The sequence below is a fragment of the Rhinatrema bivittatum genome, chromosome 7 (assembly GCF_901001135.1).
Source record: "Rhinatrema bivittatum chromosome 7, aRhiBiv1.1, whole genome shotgun sequence".
In the NCBI taxonomy this organism is placed as follows: domain Eukaryota; kingdom Metazoa; phylum Chordata; class Amphibia; order Gymnophiona; family Rhinatrematidae; genus Rhinatrema; species Rhinatrema bivittatum.
The window spans coordinates 36,763,243-36,791,163 of NC_042621.1; the positions used below are offsets into that span (position 1 = coordinate 36,763,243).

General features: G+C 43.5%; 1 protein-coding gene across 2 annotated transcripts; it reads left to right on the forward strand.

The window, feature by feature from the left end:
- Window positions 1–27,155, forward strand: ATXN1L (ataxin 1 like). 2 transcript variants are annotated; one of them, XM_029608255.1, is made up of 3 exons: window positions 24–130; window positions 16,610–16,716; window positions 20,778–27,155. In XM_029608255.1, exon 3 carries the CDS (start codon window positions 20,893–20,895, stop codon window positions 23,041–23,043), a length of 2,151 nt encoding a protein of 716 aa, XP_029464115.1. In that variant the 5' UTR covers window positions 24–130; window positions 16,610–16,716; window positions 20,778–20,892; the 3' UTR covers window positions 23,044–27,155. The 2 variants fall into 2 exon arrangements, with proteins under 2 accessions (XP_029464114.1, XP_029464115.1); XM_029608254.1 differs by lacking the exon at window positions 16,610–16,716 and having other exon boundaries at window positions 1–130.
- Window positions 27,156–27,921: the final 766 nt, after the last annotated feature.

Sequence of the window (27,921 nt, forward strand, 5' to 3'; positions counted from 1 at the left end):
CTGTACACGGGCTGGGGTGGGCCGGGCTAGGGGGTGGGACTGGGCTTGGATTTACGGATCGCGGAGTTGGAGGAATAGTTGAGCGAGCTGGAAGCGCATAACGGCTGGAGAAGCACCATGAGATGGAGGGGTGAGAAACGAGAGGGAAGCAGTGCCAGAGGGGAGAAGAGACCTGGGGACTGACATTGGGAGGGAAGGGGGCCCCTATGGTCTGAGTTGGGAGAGGGAGGTTATGGAAGGACCCTAGACCTGGGTTGGGGGTGGGGTGGGTAATAGGAGTGAGCTGGGGTATGATCCTGGCAGGGAGAGGAGAGGGAGGATTTGGGTTGTGGTATTAGGAGAGGAACCTGGGGTGTAATACTGGGAAGGGGGGGAGGGGGGGAGTTGTGACTAGCTTGGAAAAGGCGGAATATCAAATATAAATAAATGAATAAATAATGAAATGGAGGACTTGTGATCTGAAAGAGAAGAGAGTTCTGTTTTAGACTCCTGCACCAAATGGTTGATCAAAGGGGTGGGGGAGCAGGTCAGGGAATGGCTTAAGATTTTATGTGTATTTAATTTTTTATTTATATTTTGCCTTTCATGACTGGTTTGCTGCTTCAAAGTGGATTACCCTTCATTGAATGAGAGTATTTTACCTGTTGTTTTGAAGGAGGCTGTGGTGCAGCCATTGCTGGGGGAAAAAAAAAGCCTTTTTTTGAATCTGCAGGATTTATTTTTATTTATTTATTTGCTTTATATTCTGCTTTTCAAGCACTTTCATTCAGGTACTGCAGGTCTCTGTAAAATATTTGTATTTTATCTAAGATAATTGAGAAGGCTGTAGCCTTCAAACTGACAAAACATAATGATTCAGTGTAGGCTATCTTGATCATCAGTAGTCTTGTTTTACGGTGAATCATAGCACCAAAACAGTAGTTTTAGCACTAATGGATGATGTAATGAGAACTTCATATAAGGGAGACTCATCACTTGTGATTTTGCTTGATTTAAGTTCTGCCTTTGATACACTTCATTCCTCTATCCTAGGGAGGCGACTGAGTGAATTGGGTTTGGGAGGAAATGTACTTAAGAACATAAGACTTGCCATGCTGGGTCATAATCAGTAACCTGTTTCAAACAGTGGCCAATCCAGGTCACAAGTACCTGGCAGGGTCCCAAGTGGTAGATAAACAGTGGATTTCTGCAACTCCATCTTAATAATGGTTTATGGACTTTTCTTCCAGGAACTAGTCTAAACTTTTTTTTTTTTATATCTTTCAACAATTTTATTGAACAATAACAAATTCCAACACATTTTCAATAAGTTATAATACAAGTATCACGGTTATACTAATAGCTTTCCCCACATCTTCTGGCAATGAATTCCAGAGCTTGATTACATGTTAAAAGAAAATTATTTTTTTTTACTTATTAGTTTTAAATGTATCACATAGTAACTTCGTTGTGTGTCCCCAGCCTTTGTACTTTTTGAAAGAGTAAACAACCGATTAACATTTACTCGTTCCATTCCTCTCATTATTTTGTAGACCTCTATCATATCTCCCCTCAGCCTTCTCTTCTCCAAACTGAAGAGTCATAAGCTGTTTAGCCTTTTCTCATAGGGGAACTGTTCCACCCCCCTTTATCATTTTGGTTGCCCTTCTCTATAAGTTTTCTAATTCTGCTATATCTTTTTTGAGATGTGGTGACCAGAACTGCACACAATACTCAGATAAGGTTGCACTATGGAGCGATACAGAGGGATTATGATATTTACTAGTCTGTAGTTTCCTGGATCACCCCTGGATCCCTTTTTAAAAATTGGCATTGCATTAGCAACTCTCCAGTCTTCAGGTACCATGGATGATTTTAAGGATAGTTTAAAAATTACTAATAGGTCTATAATTTCATTTTTCAGTTCTTTCCGCACTCTGGGATGTATACCATCTAGTCCAGGTGATTTGCTACTCTTTATTTTATCACTTTGCCCTATTACATCTTCTAGGTTCACTGAGATTTGTTTCAGTTCCTCTGAATCATCACCTTTGAATATCATTTCTGGCATGGATTTATCTCTTACATCTTCCTCTCTGCTTCATCATCCCTAAGTGTCCCTTTTACCCCTTGATCATCTAATGGTCCAACTGACACCCTCACAAGTTTCTACTTCAAATGTACTTGAAAAAATTTTTTATTATGAGTGTTTGCTTCCATGGCAAGCTTCTTTTCTAATTTTCTCTTTGCCTTTATTATCGATGCTTTGCATCTAACTTGCAAGTGTTTATGCTATTTCCTGTTTTCTTCATTCGGATCTCTTTTCCATTTCTTGAAAGATGTTATTTTAGCTACTATAGCTTCTCTCACCTCACCTTTTAACCATGCTGATAGTCGTTTAGCCTTCATTCTGCCTTTTCTAATGCATGTAATACATTTGGTCTGAGCTTCCATGCCTGATGTAAACTCTTAACCTTTTGCAGCTGTTCCTTTCAGTTTTTTTCCTAACCATTTTCTTCATTTATCATAGTTACCTTTTAGAAAAGTTAAATGCTGTGGCAGTAGATTTCTTCCGTTTGTTTATTTATTTAAGAACACTTCTATCCCATACTCTACAGGAAAATGCCTGAGGCGGCTTACAATAAAAACATATTTCTTTTAATTTTTGCTGTTTTATCTTTTATAACCGATTGTAATTTCTTCACTGTATATTTATTGAAATGTAAACCGCTGTGAAGGCTATGCTGAGACAACGGTATATAAATAACAATAAACCTTAAACCTTAAGTTTCCTCGATTAAGTCAAATTTGATAATGTTATGATCACTATTGCCGAGTGGCTCCAACACGGTTACCTCTGGCACCAAATCCTGGGGTAGATTTTATAAATTTACGCGTGCGCGTACTTTTGTTCGTGCACCAGGCGCGAACAAAATTACGCTGGATTTTATAAGATACGTGCGTATCTTATAAAATCCGGGGTCGGCGCGCGCAAGGGGGTGCACATTTGTGCAACCTGCGCCCTCCGAGGCCGCTCCGAAATCGGAGCGGCCTCGGAGGGAACCTTCCTTCCGCCACCCCCCCCGGCCCTATCTAAACCCCCCCTACCTTTGGCAGATTTACGCCTGCCGAAAGCAGGTGTAAATCTGCACATGCCAGCGGGCTGCTGGCACGCCATCACCCGACCCGGGGGCTGGTCCGAAGGCCTCGACCATGCCCCTAGGCCGGTGCCATGCCCCTGGTCCCGCCCCCGAACCGCCCCCTGCCCCCCGGACACGCCCCCTCCCCCCCCCTTTTACGAAGCCCCGGGACTTATGCGCGCGCCGGCGGCTATGCAAAATAGGCGCGCCGGCGCGTGAGTGCCCTGCGCGCGTAATTTCGGCCAGATTTACGCGTGCAGGGCTTTTAAAATCCAGCCCTCTGTGTTCCACCAAGGACTAGGTCTAAAATAGATTCCCCTCTTGTTAGTTCTTGTACCAGCTGCTCCATGAAGCAGTCATTTATGTTTAAATATTTTTATTAAAAGAACAGTTCACAAACTTCAACACAAACTGCAACGACATCATGTCAGAAGTCAACAGCATTTAAAATATAATATGAAACATAGTCTTTGAAATTAATAAGAAACACAAAAGATGTCAACAACTGACATGAAAGTGAGCATGTAATATGTTTGCTCCCCCCAATTTCCTCCCTCCTGTCCACCCTTAACCTGATTTCCTCCCCCCTCCCTTCTGTCCACCCTTAACCCACAGCACTCAGATTACATATATCTCCATATACTGGCCTGGATTTCTTGTTCTTGTCCATCCAGACATCAAAACAGTCTAGTATCCCAAGTATGAGCCACCCCATCTCCCAACACATCTCATGCAGTCATTTGTTTCATCTAGGAACTTTACCTCTCTAGCAAGTCCTGATGTGACATTCACCCAGTCAATACTGGGGTAATTGAACTCACCCATTATTGTGCTGATGATTTTGTTAGCTTCTCTAATTTCCTTTAGCATTTCATCGTCTGTTCATTTTGGCCAAGTGGATGGTAATTCACCCCCACTACTATTTTATTCCCATTTTCAGCTGGAATTTCTATCCATAAAGATTCAACATTGCACTTTGTTTCTTGTAGAACTTTTATCTTTTTGACTCAATGCTCTCTCTATATATAGTGCCACCCCTTCACCAATTTGATCCATCCTATCATTTCAATACAATTTGTATCCTGGTACCATAATGCTTAAATAATTAAGTCTTTTCTGAAGAATTGATCAACCTTGGAATTTGTGGTCAATACATTGGTGAAATCTCACATTGCTATGGTAATGGAATGTTATTAGGCCTCCCTCAGAAATTGGTTTATAGATGCCAATCAATACAGCCTGGTTGATTGAGGGGATTAGAAGAATGGCTCATATTTCATCAGTGTTAAAAAGCCTTCAGTGACTTCTTTTGCTATTTTAAATACAGTTTAAGATTTTTGTTTTGGTGTTCATAACTTTGAATAATTTAGCATCAAGCTATTAGAGTGAACATATTGGGGTAGATTTTATAAATCTGCGCCCACGCGTATTTTTGTTCGCGCACCAGGTGCAAACAAGAATACGCGGGATTTTAATAGATACGCATGTAGCCGTGCGTATCCATTAAAATCTGGGGTCAGTGCGCACAAGGCTGCCCAAAAGCGGCAGCCTGCCTCCGTTCCCTCCGAGGCCGCTCCGAAATCGGAGCAGCCTCGGAGGGAACTTTCCTTCCACCCCCATGCACCTTCCCCTCCCTAACCTCCCCTACCTTTGTTGCACAAGTTACGCCTGCTCGAGGCAGGCGTAACTTTTGCGCGCCGGGCCGGCCACGGGCGTGCCATGGTCTGCTCCGGAGGCCATGGCCACGCGCCCCCCCCCCCCCAAGGAAAGCCTGGGACTTACGCGCGTCCCAGGGCTTGCGCACACCGCCGAGCCTATTCAACATAGGCTCGGCGCGTGCAGGGGGAGTTTGGGCCAAGTTTTTGGGGGTACGCACGTATCTTACGCGCGTACCCCTTTCAAAATCTGGCCCATTATGAGGTAGAAACCCCTCAGATCAGGATCTCAAAGATGTAGATTTTGATCTGAGGATTTTCTGAAAACAGCATCAGCAAAGCTGGTATGGCTGCCCAGGACTCAACAGTGAGTGGAACATGCTGCCTAAAGAGCTCTGTTTTGTTTTATTTACAACTTTTTAAACAGCTTAAAACCTAGTTGTTCAGGGGTTTGCAGAGTAAGGCCCAAATCATGATAACTCTTTTTTTGAGTGCTTTATGGAAATCTTCTGTTTTTATTGATTTCATTTTTTGTTTTATTCTGTTTGTGATGCTAATTGTTGTAAGTTGCTTATAATGTTTATTTGGGAAGATGTCAGATAAAAATGATGATTCTGTAGGGTGGGGAAGAGGGAGGAACCCGGGGTCTGATGCAGTGGAGATGGGTAGGACAGGGATCTAATGCTGTGGGGTGATCTGATAGGAGGAGAGATGTCTGAGGGTAGAGAAGGGGGCATGGAGAAAAGGGACCCAAGATCTGGTGCCAGGGAGAGGAGGCATCCAGAATAAATTGCCTGGGGAGAAGGGGGACAGGGACTCACTGAAGGGAGGAGTGTTGTGGGTTTTTTTTTAAATTTTATTTATTTAACATTATTGGATGTACACAGGTGCAAGAAAGTGCTACAAATCAACATATATGCACTGATATGCCTATCACATGTACCAGGAAACATTGATTTGGTACCATCCTGCCCAGCACCATTTTATCTCACTGTCAATAAGTCTTGATGAATGTACTTGGCTAGTGTAGTTGAACAGGAGATTTGATGTCCTGATACTTGCAACTAAACAGGTTTTCTGTGTCTCTTTTTTCTATCTACAAGGCAGATGTGGGAAAATATATAGAATCTTGGCACCAGGAAAATAACACTTTTCTTAACTTTGCCTTTCTCTGCTCTTCGCTTCCCTTCCTCCAGCCTTCTTTCTTCCCCTATCATCACCTTAGGCTCTCCTCTTTTCTGCAGCCTGGTGGCATTGGGCATTGGCATTGGCATTTTAAACAAGGAGCTCTTCCAAATTTCAAAAAGGGTAAATCCATCTGTATTTGGAGCTGTAAGCTAAAGTTGTTTATTAGCGATACAGTATTATATATATGCTGATGACATCCAGATCTAATCCCAATAAACTCTTCAATTGAGACCACTCTCAAATTAACAGCCACGTACTTATCTTTGATTAAACAACTAATAACCAACATGAAACTAATGTTAAACGTTGTTAGGAGAGCTGGCCACATTGAACCTTTAAATATTATTCTGGAGGATAATAAAACTAACCTTGAAGTAAGAAATAGTGCACGGGATTTAGGAGTTGTTATTGACTTCCAAACTGACGTTAAAAAAGCATATCACTAACAAATAGAAAGAAGGATATAATAAATTGCACACTTTAAAACAATTAAAACCTCTGCTGGATGACAATTTCAGAACAGTACTTCACTCTGTTATTCTCTAACATCGATTACTGTATCGCTTTACTATTAGGTCTCCCTCAAGCCACCATTCGCCCACTGCAAGTTCTGCAGAATGCGGCAGCGAGGGTTTTTTATCAGACACAAGAAAATATGATCATATTACACCTGTACTGATTTCTTTACACTGGTTACCTATAAACAACCGTATAGAGTATACAACTCTATGTATCATTCACAAAACTTTATATGGGGAAGCAACAGAATGGCTTAACGCCTCCATCAGATTGCACACAGCACGTTCAAGCAATAAGGGCCTGCTTACTGTTCTGACAGTGCAATCAGCACATTTAACACAGGTGAGAAACAGAGCAAGTCCCATTGCTGGACCTAAAATTTGGAACGAGCTACCAGAACTACTAAGACTACAGCAAAATATGAAAGAATTTAAAAGGGATCTTAAAACTTGGCTGTCCCGCAGGGCCTATAACGATTATGACCAGGACCAGTAATTCCAAAAAAGTGGAGCAGGACAATCAATTTAAAATTGCTTATATTCCTTTTATATATGTTTTATTAACTGCGTTATTTTATTGTATTTTTATGATCATTCTATGCCTTTCCATGTGTTTTTATGAGAGGTTTTAATATTTGTTATGATTTATTGTTCTACACAATTATTTTATACTTTTCCTTGGCTTTCTTCTGAGAGGCTATTATTATTTTAATTTATTTATTTCGGAGCTTTTATATATCGAGGTTTAGCAATTAGCCTTCACCCCGGTTTACAGTGGAACAAATTATTACATCGAACAGGACATGGAACATAGAGTGGCAGAGATTACATCGAACTGTTAGAAGTATATCATAGAACAAATCTTAAAACGCTTGAACAAGGTCGTAACGTGATTAACTAAACTTTAACGGCAACAAAGAACTGGGAAACGGGTTTCTCAAAAAAAACAAGGCTTTAGAGCAAAGCAATATGCAAGTTAAGGTGGGAGGACGGAGGGGGTGGGGAAGGGGAGGATCGGATGGCGGGAGAAATGGATCGCTGCATTATACGGGTGGCATGTTAAGTTACTTTGTAAACCGTTGTGATGGAATTTTTCTAAATGACGGTATATAAAACCTTACAAATAAATAAATATTCAATTTATACAATTTATGAGCTGGAATTTTTAAATCCAAGTAAATTAAATGAGAAGAGGCCCAGCGCAAAGAAAAATTGCCCATCCACTGCTTTTGAGTCAACACATTGAGGGGTAATGCTTCAGATTTGTAAAAATTAATTTTTAGGCCATAGAACTCTCTCTAAATTCAGTAAAATCAAACACAATTGAACCAAGAGAGTCCATAGGATTTGCAATAAATGCAAGTTATTGGCCAAGGTTTCGATAGTTAAGAGATATAATAAGGGGGATAGATGGCAGCCCTGTCTAGTACCTCCAAACAGCCCAATTGGAGAGGAGACTAGCTCATTAATTATCAACCTAGCTTGAGGATTTGTGTAAGGAATTGAAAGCCAAGAGAAGAAAACTTTAACAAAAATCATATTGTTCCAACATCCAGAACATATAGTCCTCTACTCCCTGTCAAAAGCTTTCTCTGCATCTAAACTTGCAATAATACTTTGTTATTATTTATCATTCCGTTTAGCCCAAAGCACGTGAAAAAGTTTTCTCACATTACTGACCCCAGGTCTGTGTTTAACCAACCTCGCCTGATCAGTGGAAACAAGATCTGGTACAATTAAATGTAACCGATTAGCCAACATTTTTATATCCAAATTAAGTGTTATAGATCTATAACTTTCAGGTTTGTTCAGAACCTTTTGGAGAAATATGGTGATTAAAGCTTGGTTTTCATTCAGCTGAAAGGACCCTGCAGTCAAAGAAGACTGTAGTAAAGGATGAAGGATTTTTTTCCCCGTAAAATATTTATGGAATTCCAGTCCCATTCCATCTATACCAGGAGCTTTCCCATCCTCAGCTTTTGTATAACCAATATCCATTTCCAATACTATAACAGGAGCATTTAGACTACCTGTTTGAACATCAGTTAAATGTGGGATAGGCAAACCTACGCCACTTCCGAAACTGATTGTTTTGAGTATAGCTTAGTATGATAATCTTAAAAAAAACCCCAAAACTCCTGTGATAGCCACCTGTTCTGTCACCTTTCTATCCTGAGCCATTCTCATGCAAGTTATGAAACATTTGGGTTGCTTATTCTTAGCTTAACAAGTCTAGCTAACAACTTATTAGCTTTGTTAGCCCGTTGAAACATTTTGGGGTTAAAAACTTGCATTGAACTTAACACGCGTTGGTGAAGTAAATGATTCACATTTTTCCTAGCATTACACAAATTTTATCAGCTAGGCTCCCTGTATTTTTGTTTCAAAAGTTGTTTAAGTTGGATATTAAAGTGCAAGATCTCTTTATCTCTTAGTTTATTTTTATTACCTACATATGCAATTATGTTCCCTCTCATAACTGCCTTCTCTGCTGCTCACAGAATACTTGGACTGGTTTCAGGATTAGCATTAAATCATAGATGTTCTTGCCATTTATCATTTAAAAAACACAAAACTTGATATCACAAAAAGACTAGGATTTAACCTCTGTTTAAAGGCTATGTGAAATCCCTATGAAAAATAACAGAGATGGGGAGCCTGATCCCAGAGTCATGGCTTCAATATCCGCAGTTCAAATTTTAGAGAATAATCAATAGAGAGTGAGAATCCTGTGGATGGGAGTAAAAGGAGAAATTAAGTACATATGGATTCAATTCCCTCCAAATATCAAGCAGTTATAACTCTTTCATAAGAAACTGTAAGTCCATTTTTGATGTTGCTGCCTTATCACGTCAAGGTCACGTAGCATCAATAGTGAGATCCACTTTCAAAATTAAAATTCCCTCCCAGAATAACTGCATGATCTGGAAACAGAGCCCCATAATCAAAATGGTCTTAGCCAGATAATTGACTTATCTGGCTAAGTAGTTAGCTGGATAACTCTGGGGTGGGGAGTGAATGGATCAGGGAGGAATTGAGTTAGCCGCCTAACTCTCTGGTTGGCCCATACAGTGTCCTAAAGTTAGCCAGATAAGCTTATTTGTCTAACTGTAGGATAATCGAGTATATTCAGCGGTGCGGCTGTCCTTCTGAATATACAGTACTAGTTAGCTGGGTAAGTGGCTGAATATGGACCTTTGAGTGAACAACAAAACCAATGGTGAGAAGCAAATATGATTATAAATATTAGAAGGTGAATTTTAAGAGAGATTCACGCAAAAGGGTCACACAGACAGACAGACATGTGGCCAGTGTGTGAATACCATGTATTTTATAAAGGGTTCACACATGCATCCACATGTGTGTGCGCAAGCAAAATAGCGCATGTGTGAAAAGGGGTGGTCTCTGGGCATTTCTGGGCGGGGCCAACATTTATGTGTATAAGTTGCTCTTTTAGAATCTGCCAAAGCGACACACACAAGTCTTTTACGTGCGTCTATTGCCAATTATCTGATGTAAGTTAGAATAAAAGTGTTTGCCAGTTACTGGGTAAGGGGTGAGGGCAAACGGGGGAGTTCAGGCTGAAGGACCAGGATGGCCTAGAGGCGGACTGATAAAACTGGGTGCATGTTTTTAAAATTTGTTGACTTGCACGTGTAAAAGCCAACAAGTGCCTAGGGAAAATAAAGGTGTGAAATCTGCACGTGTAAATGTTTAAAATTAGGAGCACAAAAGTTGATTTACTTATTCGGCTAAGTAGCATTTTTCTTTTACTTGACTGGCTGTCTTAGCTGGATAAGTTTTAAACAGTGCTACTTGGCCAGATAAGTCAAAAGTGAATTGGCTGTGTTGAAAATATGCTGCTTTTAGACACACAATCATCTAGAGTAGATTTACATGTATTTTACTTTGTGCACGCACGATTCAAAATACATGCTCATGAGCACGTGTGCCCCCATACACATATAAGGGTGCACTTGTGCATGTTTAAAATTATCCTCTAGGTATGTAAATATTAATCAAAAGATATTTTTTTCTCATGTAAGGAACCACTCACAAGTACAAACCTACCATTAAGATCAGTAATCATTTGACCCACAATGGAAAGAAACTTTTTATGAAATAATATAATCACGCTCCATTGTCTTTGATTATAAGAAGAAAAAAATCCACACAGCCCTCTGCAGTGTCTTCTAAATTTAGCACACTCAGATGTATGCAAACGAGTTGTTTGGAGAAATACAATTTGATCCTTTTCCTTTTTCCTCTATATTATAAGAATGTTAGGTGCTCTGGGAAATTATTGCGTTGCCTCTGTGCATGCGCGATGTAATGATCTCACCCGGAGCAGTAGACAGGAGTGAAGATAGCGAGGGAGAAGTCTGCACAGCGGCACGGGGTCAGTCAGTGTAGCATTGGCGGCAGTCAACTCCTTTCCCCTATAACCCTGCAGCACTTCCTGTATACGGATGGGGGAGGGGAGTAAGGCAGAATGGGCAGTTTAGCACCAGAGCTGAGCTGCAGCCCTGCCCTGTCTCCTCTTCCCCATGCTGTGATTGGCAGCTGTGAGGCGTGGGAGTGGGACCTCGCCCGAGTGCACTTGCCCTAGCAGCTGCTCTGCTGCTCTGGCCCACCTCCTCTTCTGTGATTGGAAGCCGTGGAGAGAGGGGTCGAGGCCACAGCTCATTCTCCCTCTTTTACCAGCTATAGTTCCCAGTTGCTCTAGCAGCTGTTCCTGCCATCTCAGGAATGCTTCAGAGGACATGGAGGAGGCAAAAAGGAAGGGATGAGAGAGAAAAATGGGAGTGATTTATGGGGGTGGGCACAGAGGCTGGAGGCAGGTGTGAGAGATGGAGTGGGCACAGGGGCTGGAGAAATGAGTCAGTAAGGCACAGGAGATGTTGGAGGAAGAGAATCTGGGTACAGGGGCAAGAAAATGGGAAGGGAAAGGACCCCTGCACCTCCGCCTCACACATGCATACACGCACCAGCACTCCTCCAGCGTGCACACACACATGCACCCCCAAACTCCCCGCCCAGCTACTCCCGAAATGCACACACAACGCCGGGCTATGAAGGTCCTGTGGTGGGAAAGCCAGACGGCAGCACCTCCCGATGATGTCATGCGCCTGGGTATGTAACCCCAGCCACGCTCCTCTCCATGCCTCAGCAAAGGCCTTCTTGTGTTTCCCTTGTGCCTGCTGCCTTGTCTTGCCTTTTTTGTCCAGCCTCCTTTTTCATTTTCCTGCCTTGCTGTACCCTGCCCATTCTGCCTAGTTGTTGCCAAGCCTTGTTCTGTTTGTCTCTTGTCTGTCCGTCTTTGCCTAACTTCTGGTTCTGACCCTGGCTTCGGATTCTGGCTACTCTATTGGACTACCACCTGCCCCTACCCCAGCTATGACCTTGACATTGTTTGCTCATTACCGGCCCTGACCTCTGCCCACTTCATCTGACCCTTCCACACAGGATTCCTGCCTAAGCCCTGCCGGCTTCTGGAACCCAAAGGCTCAACCTCCAGGGGATGGGGCTGGTATAGATGAAGCCCTAGAACCAGTCTTAGTAGGAAGCGACTGTTGGCGTGGGCCTAATAGGTTCGCCTGTTAGGTTGCATCAACCATGCCTGCAGTTGTGTGTCACATCTGTGACACACAACAGAGACACACACACACATCTTCTCACCCCCATCCCCCCCCCCCCACACACACACACACACACATAGGGTAAAGGGGAAGTCTGTGGAGATTACAAGGGGGAATGGGTCCATCCACATACCCTCACTCTCACCTTCCCACAACACACACACATGGGGAGGAGAGGGGAAGCGGGGAGAGGGAGAAAGTGCACATGCACCCACACGCTGGCACACGAGAGGAGAAAGGGAGGATGGGTGGGTGGAAAAGGGTTGGGGGGGGGGGCGAACCCAGTCCCATACATACACTCTCCACTCACCTCCTGATACCACTTACACATCCACCAGTCACAACCACAGCATACACACCATTCCCAGAGGAGAGGAGTAGGGGAGAACTTGGGAGAGTGCAAGGGGAAAAAGTACCCACCTACCACTCAAACCCCTACAGCAATCCAACAACACATAAACCCCACCCCAACCTGCACTCCTGTTATCACCGCCTGCCCCACCCTTTGCAAGTCTTCTGACCTACACCCTTCCCCAGTGAATCTTCTCCCCGCACACACAGACACCTATGCCCATTCCTCAACCCTCAACAGAGCACATACAGACACCATCCAGCTGATGGAGTCATAAAATGTGCTTTTTGATGTCATGCAAATTATCACTGTCTCACTTTCTGGGGGGTCCCTTAAAATCCATGCACATTCAGTCAAGGAGGGAAAAAGGGAGGGTGGATAAAGACTTGTATAGCGCTCTCACCACCCTTCTTTGCATTAAAAGTTACTTGCCCTACCTAGCTTGCATTTTCCACTTAGGCATGAGCAAAGAATCTAGAGCAGAGAGTCCACTGGCAGGGTTGGCGAGGGAAGCGAGCAGGGACGCAGCCCCTAGTTATAAACAGAATATTATTCCACTTAAAGAGAAATGAACGCCATCTATATTCCATGATACAATTTTTAACATCATGCCCTATTATTCTACAGTAACTAAAAGACAATATTATCTATAAGAGAACGGAATAAAGAACCAATCAAATTGGATGAAGTACCCCCCAGAAGGTACCCCTCCCAGAAAGGACCACCATGTGTGAGAAAAGATGAGATTAAAGAGGTCCAAAGGAAAAAAAAACCTTCCATCAAAATCATTTAGAAGGGAAGAGACTTTGACAAATTGGCAGGTACTTGCCAGGTTCTTGTGGCCTGGATTGGCCTCTGTTGGAAACAGGATGCTGGGTTTGATGGACCCTTGGTCTGACCCAGCATGGCATGTTCTTATGTTCTTATGCCACAATACACACCTATTCACACCAAACATTTGACAAACATACTAAACACATAGAGACAAGATCAAAACAACAACGTGTTTGTGCTCCAAGGCGCACTGCATCTAGTTCCCACCCTTTCTTCTCATTCTTCATGAATATTTATCCCGAGGCCAAAACCTTCAAACCAGGTGAACCTCCAGAACAAAGAATACTCCAAACTTGCCCCTGCTGGCAAAGAAAATAGTTCCCCAAGTCGTAAAACAATTCAAGAAGAGGAAAAATGTCAACCAATGACGATGAATGAGCCACTCAGCCCCCTTTGATTTCTTTGATGAAAGAATAAAAATGTAATAGTCTGAAGACAGAGAAATCGTGAAGATTTTAAAACAAAAGTAGATATCCAAATCTCCAATCCAGTTAAAAGTGTAGTGCAAAATAATCCACGGCGCACAGAAATCTCCCAAGCTGTGTGCAGAGAGAGAGAGAGAGAGAGAAAAAAATATATCAAGGGGGGAAAAAGTCCTTCGGGGGAAGTTCCGACCGACTGAATCAATTTTCTAAGAGAGAAAAGAGAACATAGTTGGCAACAGCAAGTCAACTATTGAATAAAAGAATCTTGAAGGTCTTCCAAAAATTTAGTTGCTTGCTCCTTTGTTCGAAGCAAAGTTTCTTTGCCATCATGAAAATTGCACAGCTTAGCAGGGAATTGCAAATTAAATGTTTGACCCTTTATGCAGCTCCGTACATTATAGGCACTATCGCCCTTCTGCTCTTAGAAATCTTAGTGGAGCAGTCGATGAAAGGCAGAATTTTATGATTACTATTTAGAACAAAGACTTTCTTCTTATAAGCTGCCATCATTTTAACTTTGCCTGCAGAATTGAGAATCCGTGCCACCACTGTTCTGGGCCTCGTGGCTGTGTCGTTGCTGTGCTGTCATGAGCTCTGTCTCCAGCGCAGGCCTAGAGACTCTGGGAGCTGTACCTTTACAAACTGAAGGAGCTCCTGACATTTTCGGGCAGGCCAGTTCTATGAATGTTATTTCTGCAGGCACGATTCTCCTGGTTGTCAATTTGTTTCCCATTAAAACAGCATTCTCCTTTTATAAAGCTCTCAGCTGAGGCACATTATGTTATTTCCAGCACACTAACTCTCGCTGTTCAACCTCAGCAATTCTTGATGCATGTTTCTCAAAGCTTTCCTTTATTTTGTCTAGAGAATATTGAAGCTTCCCGAGCCTGTCTTGTAGCACAACCAAAACTGTTTTGGAAATTTCACAGAGCAGCTCTTCTTTTAAATTCCAAGAGAGACTGCCATCTTGAGATCAGGGCCTCTTCTTTAGTGTCTCTTGGGGTTTGAGTGATCATCGCCAGGAAAAAAAAAAATCTTCCAGGTTAGTTTGCCTCCAGTTTATTTAACCTACTTAAGAGCCAAGTTACACAAAAAAAAAAAAAAAAAAGCATTCAGATGGTCCAAATAGCTGATAAACTAGCAAGTCTTAGCGGTACCTCACATGACTTCTCAGCTGAAGGGCCTCACCGGAAGTCCACCAGATTTGTGTTTTAATGTTAGATGCATCAGGAGGAATTACTGGTAGAGATTTTCTCTTTTGATCTTGTAATAAAGTAGAACCAGATCCTTTTTAATTTTGAAACAACATTTTTCTTGTAATAACTTTCAGGTGAATACAGTAAAGTGCGACCGCGGTTACCCTGCTCCTAACCCGTTTTCTACTCACTTTTTGGCCGCGTTAGTCCAACCTGCGATACACTATCCCCTTTAACCTACTCTTACCGCCTCTTTAAGTCACCGGGTAACCCCTTCCGCCCGCGGCATGTATATTACATGTAAACGATCGAATTAGCTATTCCCTCCCATAGAGTAATGCGCGCCCCGACTATCGCTTTTTTACCCTGCCATTTTGCCGTGTGTTTAACCTGCTAATTTACCGCCTACCCCTACCCCTGCGTTAGAGGCAGGGGTAAGGGTAGACGGCAAACTTTCCCCCAAAAGGAAACCTAAAAACCTAAAATCCCCCTCCTCCTGAAGCGACTTGACATGTTACCAACTTACTTTTTGTTGCTTTCAGCCCCTTCCCTTCTCTGCCGTCCTCCGGAGGGGGCAGCCGGCGGCGAAAGCAGCTTGCAGCGGTCCCCCCCGCGCAGGTCCCGGTTCTCCTGGCTCAGCCCTCTTCTGAAGATTGTGAAGTCAGGTAAGAGCCCACTGTTCTGTGCCCTCTCCAGTCACGGCGCGAGCGGAGTGAAGCGAAGCGTACTTTCATTGGCTTGAGCGCCCGTCAATTTGGGCGCTCCAGCCAATGAAGTGTTCCAATGAAGCTAATCTCCACAAAAGTCTCCAGACACAGCGCGAGCGGAGCGAAGCGAAGCGTACTTTCATTGGCTTGAGCGCCCGTTAATTTGGGCGCTCAAGCGCCCGCCCACTGTTCTGTGCCCTCTCCAGTCACGGCGGACCAAATTGACGGGCGCTCAAGCCAATGTAAGCACATGGGCGGGCGTGACGTCACGGCATGCGTCATGCATGCCCGTCCATGTGCTTTCATTGGCTTGAGCGCCCAAATTAACGGGCGCTCAAGCCAATGAAAGTACGCTTCGCTCTGCTCGCGCTGTGTCTGGAGAGGGCACAGAACAGTGGGCTCTTACCTGACTTCACGATCTTCAGATGAGGGCTGAGCCAGGAGAACCGGGACCTGCGCGGGGGGGACCGCTGCAAGCTGCTTTCGCCTCTGGCTGCCCCCTCCGGAGGACGGCAGAGAAGGGAAGGGGCTGAAAGCAACAAAAAGTAAGTTTTCATGGGTTAAAGTTGGGATCCACTTTCTGGTGCCTGTCATTTCAAATCTCCTTTGAAATGACAGGTACCAGCGCACCCAGGATACTGTATAGGCGCTGTATTAAGCGCCTATACAGTAAAATGGGTTGCGCGGGCCTAACGCGTCACAGACGCTTCTTGGACGCAGCTTGCATTTGCAAGCTATTTAAATACAGTATCGAGCGGTAGGTGAGCAGGACTGTGCGTGCGGCAAACGCGGGTGCGCCCGGCACTAACGCAGCTCTTCCTACCGCTCCTTACTGTATCGGCCCGTTTCTTTGTAAGTAATTACAAAGTGCCCTTCTTTTTCTATTTCTTTTAGTATGTATATTCAATAAAGGTTTATGGTTCATATTGTCTACTTTATTTCTTGCATTTATCTGCTTTGTATAACCCTATCCTAGAAGAGAAGTTAAAGATCCTGCCTTACGTTTATGGACAGCTCAATGAGAACAGCTCCTTCATGTTCTCATAACGTGTCCTATCAGTGGATAATGTGCACCTGACAGAGGTAAAAACGGTTTCTGAATGATTTGTTTCTATTTGGTCTTTATCATTCAGTAAGGTTATTGGAACGCTTCATTGGAACGCTTGTCTCGTCTACATTAACAACCTCCTCTCAAAACTCAATTTGTTACTCAACACTGACAAAACAGAATACCTACTAATCACACAAGATGGCAGCTTACCACTAAATAACCTGCAACATCCAATGTTCCCCACTTTCTCACCCAAGGTAAGAAACCTCGGGGTAATCATAGACAACCAAATGACCTTCACAGGCTTCATCAACAACACGGTAAAGGAGTGTTATTTTAAACTCCAAGTTCTAAAATGGCTAAGACCCCTCCTCCATTTCCACGATTTTAGGTCAGTTTTACAATCCATCATATTCTCCAAAATTGACTATTGTAACTCACTCCTTCACGGCCTGCCTGATATCTCACTCAAACCCTTCCAGCTACTTCAGAACGCTACTGCTAGGATCCTCACAAAATCCAACAAGAGGGATCATATAACTCCAATTTTAAAGAATCTACATTGGCTCCCAATTAAGTTTAGAATCCTTCATATTAACAGTCATTCACAAAGCCATACACAACATCACTCCACTGGATCTTACAATACCATTGCAACTCCACACCTCTGTCCGTCCAATAAGACTAGCCCAGAGAGGCACTCTTCAGGCACCTACCATCAAGACCTCCTTCAGAAAAAGAGCTATGTCCGCTTCGGGCCCCAAGCAATGGAACCTGCTCCCTCCTGAACTTAGGCTGGAACAATGTTCAATCAACTTTAAGAAGAGACTTAAGACTTTGTTGTTCGAACAAGCTTTCCCATAACCACTCACCTCCGCCTTGGTTAGTCCGCATCATGAGTTCACTTTCTCTCTTTTGAGGCCTTCATAGTCCTCCCCAATGTAAATGCCCTGCTTTCGCCCAAGTTATATTAACCCATGTTCCTATTCCTGCCTTCACCCAGTTTTTGTTATCCAGGTTATTTGCTACCCTGTTCATTGTAAAACAAAACTTTGTCTCTGTTCTTTTTGCTGGTTGTAATGTAAACCGAAGTGATAATTAATCCTGTTAATTGAACCTCGGTATATAAAAGTTATAAATAAATAAATAAGGTTAAATACAAAAAATGAACCACTTCATTCACCAGATGGAGGAATCTGTGATTGCATCTATCATTATTTAAATCCTTCATCATTCTTTAGGGCCATTCAGAATATCAGTACGTTTAAACCACAGCACAGTAACGTTGGTAAATTTTCTGTTCCACCAATCTAATCTTTCCACCAGCCAAAGCAAATATTGACCCAGGTAGGAGCACAAGTAGCATTGGCTGCTGTTCCACAGAGGTATACATTACATTTATTAACATTTTATTACTCACCTAACATAATAAAGGCCTAGGCGTTGTAGAAAATATCATTCATAATGTTATGTTCAAATATATAATGATAAACAAACTTAAACAAAAAACATAAAAAGGTAGCTTACTTGACCAGTCCCGTAATAGTGAGGAGCTTTAAATTCTAAACCTAACCCCATTCAGCAATAAACAGGAAGGTTTTTTTTTAACAGACCTCTGAAAGTCTTTCAACAGACGCAGTCTTAGTTCAGTGGAGAGAGAATTCCATAGAACTGGAGCTGCGACAGAGAAAGCAGATTCTCTTGTAAAACATAAGAGAGCCCTTGTTAGAGATGGAATCCTCCATCAAGAAAGGAATAGTTAAGTATAAAGGTAAATATTAGCTTCTGAGGTGGATTTCTAGATACTGATGTAGAGCGTGAGAAAAGTTTAAGCACTCGTAGACAAATTTAATGGATAGTACAGGAATGTGAAGATGCCACATGAATGCATACTCCCCTCCTCACCCTACAATTATCCACTATTCAGTTTTGCTAATAGATTTCCTGTCTATCAAATGTAATATCTCAAATTTGAATCCATAAATTGAGATTTTCACAAAAATAATTTTTACTGTTTATTTTTCACAGCTATTTGTAAATGCCCACTGCAAGCTTAGATCCTTCTACTAGTCTCTGTGCTGGGGCTGCATTTCATTGGCCCTTGCAGAAATGTAAACTGTTTTGCTACTATTAGTATTAGTCTGATTTAGCTTCTTTGACTGATTTTTTGAAGTGCTCGCCCATTGTGTCTCTGTGGGACTCAGTATCTGCTCCTCAGTTATACGTAATTCTAATAAACATCTGTGCAGAGGCCCAGCACACTTGGCCTGCAGCACTACTTGTATTGAAATGGGTACGTGGAATGCTTCAGACCGTGGAGTCTCTGTTCTGCAGTGCTACATCGACTGAAATGATATAGGGAATGCTTCATAATGTGGAGCCTCTGGTCTGCAGCAGCATGTGCACTGAAACTGGTATAGGGAATGTTTTTGACTGAGGAGCTTCTGGCCTGCAACGCTACATGTACTGAAATGGGTACGGGGAATGTTTCAGACCATAGTACCTATGGCCTGCGGCGTTGGGTGCACTGAAATGAAACCTGGAATGCTTCAGGCCATGGAGACTCTGGTCTGCAGCATTGCGTGTGATGAAACTGGTATAGGGAATGTTTCAGACCACGGAGCCTCTGGCCTGCCATGCTACATGTACCGAAGTGAGCAACTGCAGTGCCTCGGACCGTGGAGCTTCTGGCCTGCAGCACTATATGTACTGAAATGAGTACTTGCAATACTTTAGTCTGGGGAGCCTCTGGCCTGCAGTGCTGAAAGAGGAAATTTGGACTCATCACGTAAACGGAAACTCTAAAGATTCTTAGCGTACAGCAATTCTTCGTCATCTAGCTCATACTCCCTGCAGAGCAGACACAACTGACTTTTATTTGTTCCTATATAGTAAGGGATTCCTTGTGCTAGAGTGTTTCCATAGTTTAACAGTGATAGTGCTCTGCAACAGAAGTTTTAAGATTTCCCCTGATCTTGCTTCTTTAGAGATTTTTTAACACTTTGGTTTTACTGAAATTTACCAGCATTTTACATAGTTTAATAAACATTTGTAATAGTATATAAACATATTTAGTAATTTTTCTTAAGGATGAATAAAAACAACTCAAACCAGATTCTAACCAATGCCGGAGTTAGAAATTCAGTCCTCCAGTTGCTGCCCTGGTAAGACCCAGTCTCTTCCTCTTATTCTCACTACCCCCTAGCTTTGTTTCACTTGCTCACTCTCAGACATTAACGTGTGGTCATGTCAGTGTTACTGTTGTAGGTTATAAGTAAACAGTGATTACAATCTGCTTTTTAACTGGTACCACCCAAAGAAGACATAATGGGCTACCAGAAAATGAAGAATTTGAACTCTGCCTTAATTCTGGGGAGCCTAGGTGCAAAGCTGAGCATTCCTGGGGTACATCTTTCTGAAATGTGCTGACCAGTGGAAATGGGCTGTCTATGTGTGATCTTTGCTGAACTGGCTTCCGTGAGTGCTTTGAAATATTAATATTCTGTTGTAGATTTCCACTTTTCTGCCAGCTCCCCACAACAGGTTGGTTTTGACTTGGAAATGGTTTAATTTCCTGAAACGGTGCAGTTTAAACTTAAATTGATCAAAAATCAATGTACCAGGTTTATCATCTTATACCGAAATATTTTGTATTTATTTTCATTCTGCCTTTCATCTCTTCAAAGTGGATTATAGTCAGGTTCTGTAGGTATTTCCATATGTCAGAGGGGTCACCATCCATCTTAAGTTTTGTACCTCAAGCAATGGAGGGTAAAGGGACTTGCCCAATGTCACAGGGGAGGGACAGTGGGATTTGAACCCTGATCTGCAGCCCACTGCTTTAACCACTAGGCTATCATCCACTGCAATGTGCACTTGCGAAAGCTGTCTATAAAAGAAAATATATTGTGTAAGAAAAAAATTCAAGAATGTTGAAATTTTAGTGCATTATGCTGCAAGATATTATTACAGGAAGATGTCAAATTGTATGTATTAGGGTAAAGAAATGAGTATGTGTGTGTAAGTGCACAGATCTTGAGGTTCCACAGTCTGAAACATTCACCGTAATCATTCAGTATTCTTTTGTTGACAGATGAGGAAGACCCAACCAGCGTCCAAAGGTGCAGTTCTTGGAAGCACCCTACCCGATCAGATGCCTATGAGACCAAACCAAGCCCAGAAAGCCACCTGGACAACTGAGGGGAATTATGAAACCTGTCCATGAGAGAAACCAGGAATGCCTTCCGCCAAAGAAACGCGAACTTCCACCGAACAGCATCAGCTGCAACAATGCAGCAAAGACCAGCAGCTCCTCTGGCAACAGTTCACCGCCCAGTGAAGCCCCTGCCTTGTCCAAGGACTTGCTTGTAGCAACTGGACCAAGCCATGTGGGCTTGAGATACAGTGTCACCAGTGAGAATGGTGAGGGCCTTGCTGGTGTGACTGTAGATCAGTATGGATATCTCTACAAAGTGGCTGTGCCCCCAGAAAACTTCTCTCCATCTGTTGTGAGCATGAATTCACTTCCCCCAGCATTTACTGTAGCATCCCCCATACTTCAAAACCCTGGATTTCCTTTTCCTCCCATCCATTGTGCTCCAGTACCACCCACCTCGGTCCAGTATATAGGATCTCCTTATGCAGTGTCCTGTGCAATACCCCCCAGCTTCCTGTCTAGTCCTTCGGTGACTCTAGCTACAACCCATGTCCCCCATTATGTGCCATATGGCTCGATAATCACAGAAAGGACAACCCCCACTGCTTTGCAAAATCTCTCTTTTGCCAACACATTCAAGAAAGTCCCCTGTGCATCCCTTGTTACGACATCGCTTCCAAGCCAACTGCAGTCCCATACAGAGACTTTTCCAGTGGATATTGCTCAGGGCAGAGTGCCTATTTTTTATCATCAGTCATCCCATATGCCATCGGTATATTCTGTGCAGGAGGTGCCCCTGGCATGTTCAGGCTCGGATCCTGTTCCCGCAGTCCCAAATGTGAGGGCGAGAGGAACCTTAGTTACAATCTCTACCAATGGTGAGCTGAGAGAACTGGAGTGTAATCAGGGAAGGATGATAAACCAGGTTTTAGATTTGCACAACCAGCTGAGTGATGTTGGATTACATAGTGCAGTAGGAGACCACATGTCAGATGGACAGTTCTTATCAGACTATCAAACACAGAGGACTGACGTTACTGTCCCAGGACACAGAGGCACTCCAGATACAGACTTAGAGGTGCAGAGAATGGTTAGTGGTTTGACGTCTCAAGAATATCATGCAACATTACCAGAACAGAATGAGACCTCAAGTCCTTTGAACCTTTCCCATAATGTCACTCAAAACCAGGATGAGCTCAGAGGTGTCTCATCCCTACTTGTGCAGAGACACCTTTCTGAAGGTGCTGTAAAGAAAGGCCATGTGAGTCGCCTATATGTTGAATCCACGCCGCAGGAATCTGCACATAGACACTTACATAAACCAATGGCAATATCCAACGGGGAATCGGTGCATCTGCCAGTTGGATCAGAACAGGGTTTGGTTTCTGTGTCTCCTAAATTAGCTTCAGAGATTTTGGGTGTAAAGACCCCAGAAGCACATGCCGAAGGGGACCCTGTAGTGAAAAACTCATTTGTTTTTGCTGCTGCGTCGATGCAGTCAGTCTTGGTGCAGCCCCCAAATCCCTCTCACATGCCCTCCCACTTCATGAAAGGAGCTATCATCCAGTTGGCCACTGGGGAGTTAAAACGGGTGGAGGATCTACAGACCCAGGATTTTATTCAAAGTGCTGAGGTGAGTGGAGGTCTCAAAATAGACTCCAGCACTGTGGTGGACATCCAGGACAGGCAGTGGCCTGGGCTTGTCACCCTGCATTTTATAGTGGGTGAGCAGCAGAGTAAAGTTTCCCTGGATGTACCTCCTGAGCACCCTTTCTTTGTGTATGGGCAGGGCTGGTCTTCCTGTAGTCCTGCTCAGACAACTCAGATCTTTGCACTACCTTGTCACAGACTCCAGGTGGGTGATGTATGTATATCCATTAGTTTACAAAGCCTGAATGAGAACTCTGCCTCTCCTGCTGGTTGTCTTCTTACCAGCCAACCACTACTCCCAAAAAGTAGGCCAGGTCCATGTCCGAGAGAGCAGGTGCTCCTGACAGAGAGACCCAAAGAGAAGAACGGCCAATCACAGAGGGGTAATGTGGACTTGAGCTCTCATGCGGGGTCTCCACACCCAGAGACTACCCCAGGATTCCAAAGATACAGTCTGCAGGCTGAGGACATGCGACCTTCCCCACTTCGTCCCTCCTTCATTCCACAGGAGGTCAAGTTGTCTATCGAAGGGCGCTCCAATGCAGGAAAGTGAGCATCCTAAGCCACAGAAAGTTGAAGCCCAGTAAATATGGGCACATATAGAGCGATGGATTAATGTTTGAGTCTGGTAACTTCTGTCTCTGGAATTTGTAATTGGACTCGCATTCCTGTTCTATGAAAGGGTTTTCATAGCTCTGGGATATGCTGGTCTTGTTAGCTCAGATATAGGAAGAAATAGGGAAGTCAAAGGGAAAACAGTTGCATCTGAGATGAAGTAGTTTGGCTTATTCTAAGAATAGGTCTGAGTAAGATCCATGCCCCAACAATCAAGTGGATCTTGTCAGTAGTAGCAAATGGTATTTCTACCCTGCCGATTACTGTTGGTGATATGATAGGGTTCTCTTATGCTGCAGGATTACATGACGGGTACAGTAGGGCTTTTCTCAATGTGATCCCTACATGAATAACGTTGGGGAGGAGGGGGTAGTGATTTGGAAGAGCGATTCTACTCTATATGGTCCTGGCAATGATATGGATTGTTTCTGACAATCTAGCTAAAATGTATCCCTGGGGAGGCTCTGGATGGGATATGTTACTCTGTAGGTCCCTGTGAGTGATGCAGATGGAGTATGCTACTCTGTAGGTGCCTAGGAGATACATGGATAGTGTGTTTTTGATAGGTTCAAGATAAGAGATGAAGTTCCAGTTCATGTGCTTGATGTCTGAGCTGCTGTCGTGCTCTGTAGGTTTCTTGGATATGAGGGGGCTCAAGCAATCTGGTATTAGATGGAAGGTGCAATATAAATGTAGTAAGAAGTGTAAGTTCCTGGACCTTGACTAGGTTTCTGTAAGAGGTGGAAAAGTATTTCCTGGCAGCATTACGGATGGCTGTGTCATGATCTGTTGGTGCCTGTGGTCCGTCGGTCCTTGGCATTTAGTATCTGACATTGCATCCCAGCCTCTTCCAGGTTTGGTGACTGACAGTGATGTGGTGGTGGTGGTCTTCTTTGTTCATTAACCATGTCAGGTATTGATGCCACTGGTTTCTTCTGTGTATGGCACCAGGCACTGCTGCGCACAGTCTGATTATATGCTGGATACCTGGCAGTGGTGTAGTCGGCCTTTTCTGTGGGTTGTTCCTGGTACTGGTGGCGTTTAACCTTTTCTGCAGTCACTGCTTCACAGTCATCCAGCTTTTTACTGACCCATGTCTTAATGTCACTGTTTTCTGCACAGCTGCACTTATTCTGTTGAAACTCACCCCTTTATGCACTGTCAGCCCTTGACTCCCAAGTACTGCAGCCTTGCAGAACCCGAGTCCAGAGCGCCTAGGACATAGGCCTGTTGCTCATTACATTTTAACTGACAAAAAAAAATTACATACATCATTTTTGGTTCTTATATTTTTTTTTCTGTCAATTGGCTGCTCGGGGGAGGGGAAGGGCCGGTGCTTCCATTTGACAAACTCGGTGGTCACATGGCGCTCCAAACTTTGGGGGAGGGTGCAGCAAACTCCTGCCAGTACGAGGCATAGAGAGGTGCTGAGCCAGATCTAATACAGCTAAAGAAGGGAGCACTGTGCTGGAGCCACTGCCACCAGTAGGTGAGGGGGTGCTAAATCCTCTTGCATTGGCCCTATCTGGGGGTGGCCTCTTGCATCACTGGAGGCTAATAACAGTGCCTGGCAGCAGTGTGGAAGGCAGTGCCTTGCAGAACTGGAACCCACCCTTCCCAAATTTATGTTTCTATTTGGTATCTCATCAGCCGGTTCAATTTTGTTGCTGTTTGTCAATTTTGGTATTTCTTGCTAACTACATCCACTTTCTTTGGCTGAGAAAAACATATAACTTTGTGATGTAATATTATTATTATCATGATTTGTATAACACATACTAGATGTACACAGTGCTCTAAGAAACACATAACGGTTTGTCCGTACTCCTTAGAGCTTACAATCTCGTCAAGACACACAACTAAGGATCGTGAGTGGCCATGATATGCAAGCTTATCTCATGCATATTCATTATGGATATCCTGAAAACCCGACTGGCTGGAGGGTCCCCAGGACAAAGTCCTGAACTTGAACACAACCATGGCTGAGAAGATTTAAAGTAGATGGTTATATGTGGAATTGAATATTTTGATGGAGTTTTATTAAATATGATATGGGGGTTGTGTAGGATCAGGGAGGCTGCCGCTCCACAAGACAATCAATATAAGAAGCAGAAGCTGAGGTGGGTGGGTCCTGGGAGTCTTGTACAGGAGATTGAGGGATTTGGAGAATCTACAGAAAGGAGTTGTTGCCAGGCCTAGACTGTCCTTTGAAATGATCAAATAGCCCCTTTCACCTGGTGCACCTCATTGCCCTGGTATCATCTGCTGACAGTACAGCTTCCTGTGGAGCTGGCCTTTGTTTGATTTGTGAAGGCTAAAGGAAAGAAAGCGACAAGAGGAGGAACAGGAAACCTGAAGCTTGCTGATTGGAGCTACATCCAGTATAAGCCGTTATGGCTATCGAGCACACAGTATAATTTATTATAGCATGCTTATTAGTATACATTTTAATATTCTGCACCATAGACTGGCTTCAAAGTAACTGACTTTGCTAAATTCCACAATAAATTAAGGTAAACAGTGGTAACAGTATTTATGGGAAACCCAGCCATCAGTGCCTGCAGGCTGCCCTCTTTGAGCCCTGGCTGGAACATAATAACCCTGTGAACCAGGCAGTCTGTAAAGTTGCAATATTATTTATTCACTGATTTGTGTATGCTTTCTTACATTACACTACATATTGAGCGTTGCAAGGAGTTTCGGACACTGAGACGGAAGAGGTAGGTGAATCTTGCAGCAATAAGGAAGAGCTTCTCCTGTATCGTACGAAGTAAAGTGGTGGAGCCAGGTCCCTTCAGGGTTGTCGTCTTATGACAGTGATGGAGCTCATTTTGTTCCACCTCTTGGGAATATGCAATAACACAATGTTTGCTTGTCGTCCTGAGTTAATTCATCAGTTCTGCCTCCTGCTGGTTGTTTTGGAAGCTCCTGCAGCAGTGCTGCTGTTGCTTCTTTTGGGTCTTGCCATTTCAGAGATAATGGATGCTGGGCTATATGCAGTATTGGCTCTTTGCCAAGAACATGAATGGTAACAGGTGGAGAGCCAGGTTTCTTATCTGTAAAGTACAGGAGCTTGGGTTTCTAGGTGTCTTTTGTTGCTGGTTTCTAAAGTTCGGGGGGGTGTCTGCCAGACATTTCATGGAATAAGTGTGCGCTTAGCAGCAAGATAGTGCTTTTAGGGGGCACAACGTAAGCATTTCTACTTTGATGCTATGCTGACCAACACGGTTGTGGCTATTCATGGGGGTAAGAGAGCTAAAATTCTGATGACCTGCTGTCACATTGACAGCAAAAGAAAAAGTATTTCCCCCACTAGATGTCCTGCTCATCTATATCCCTATCCACAGATGCTGTGCTCCCGCGGGCTGCCCTTTCTTGACAAAATGATGATTCCAGGGGGGGGGGGGGGGGGGGGAGAGTGCAGCTTTGGTGTGAGACCCGAGTTCCTGCAAACCTTTTAGTGCAAAAATAGTAATATCAGCATCCTTGATGTCAGGCTGTCAGAGCTCATACTTGTGTATAACACACTGCTTACACTTGATCCCCCACAATCTATGCCGCAGCAGGTAGGGTAGTGCAGATTCCCCAGCTGTTTACATCTGTGTCTCCGGCAATCTCCTATGCACTGACTATGTCCCCAGATATGCCATCTGTTGTCGGTTTTCATAAACCCTGTGTCTTGCCCTAGCTGTGGCACTTCAGTGGCTGTCATAAGTGCCAGCATATAGTGTATTTTATTTTGTATCACAGAAGCTGTAAGACAGTTTGAGTTAGAAGGGCAGGACCAATATGGGAGCTGATAGAAGAGACCGGAATGGACTCCTCTCTCTATATCAGAATTCCCTGAGGAGCCGTTCGGATTCTTGAGTGTAATGGATATACTAATATAATCAGTACTGCATTTTCTCGAAAGCCTTAGAACTAGTCAGGTGCTTTCTCTCAAACTATATAATCCAATCTGATCCTTAACAAAGCATTATTATTATTAATAATATCTATATTTTGTTGTGCATTTTTGTAACAGTTTTAAATAAATCACTTTGTACTGGATAGTGGAGATTGGGTAAAATCCTTTCTATAGTTTATGATTTTAAATATCTTCATGGGCTGTACATCATGGTTATCCTATAGAGCACTGTTAACCCACCAGCACTGTACAGAATTTCCAAGGTCATGCATGTAGAAAAAGCTGGAGGATCCTTTGGTTTGATTAATGGTAGGAACCAAACGGCACTGAAGTTTAGCTGTGTGCACAAGGGGGGGGGGGATTACCTGTTCATTTTCCAGCATGATGGATAAAGTAATGGAGTCACGATGTTGGACCATAAATATATAGTCATTTACAAACCCCATATGCAAATACACGAAGCATCAACAGAAGATGAAAGTAAGAAAGTCTGATTTATTTCCTGAAAGCATATGCATTCTTCCCATGCTGACTTGGGAGCAGCTGCGTGAGCTAAGGCTGAACTACATTTAAGAACATTAGAAGTGCCAAGCTGGGTTAGGCCGAGGTCCAATAAGCCCAGCATTTTTTCTCTGACAGTGGCAAATCGGATCACAAATCCCAGTCAGGTTCCCAATAGTTGAGCTCTTACTTGTATGTCGCTCCCAGAGATCCGTGCTGGCTTTCCCAAGTCTACCTGGCTAATAACTGGTTATGTCACTTCCTTCGTCTCCAATCCTCTTTTGAACCCCACTGTGTTAGTTGCCTTGACCAAGTCCTCTGGCAACGGAGTCCATAGCTTGATTCCCACAATTTGTTTTAAATCTTCTGGTTGCTGGTTTCATGGAGTGTCCCCTAGAACTGGTGCTG

Bases quoted from the DNA above. Each gene is read 5' to 3' on its own strand.
- ATXN1L (XM_029608254.1), top strand. From the start codon at position 20,893: ATGAAACCTGTCCATGAGAGAAACCAGGAATGCCTTCCGCCAAAGAAA.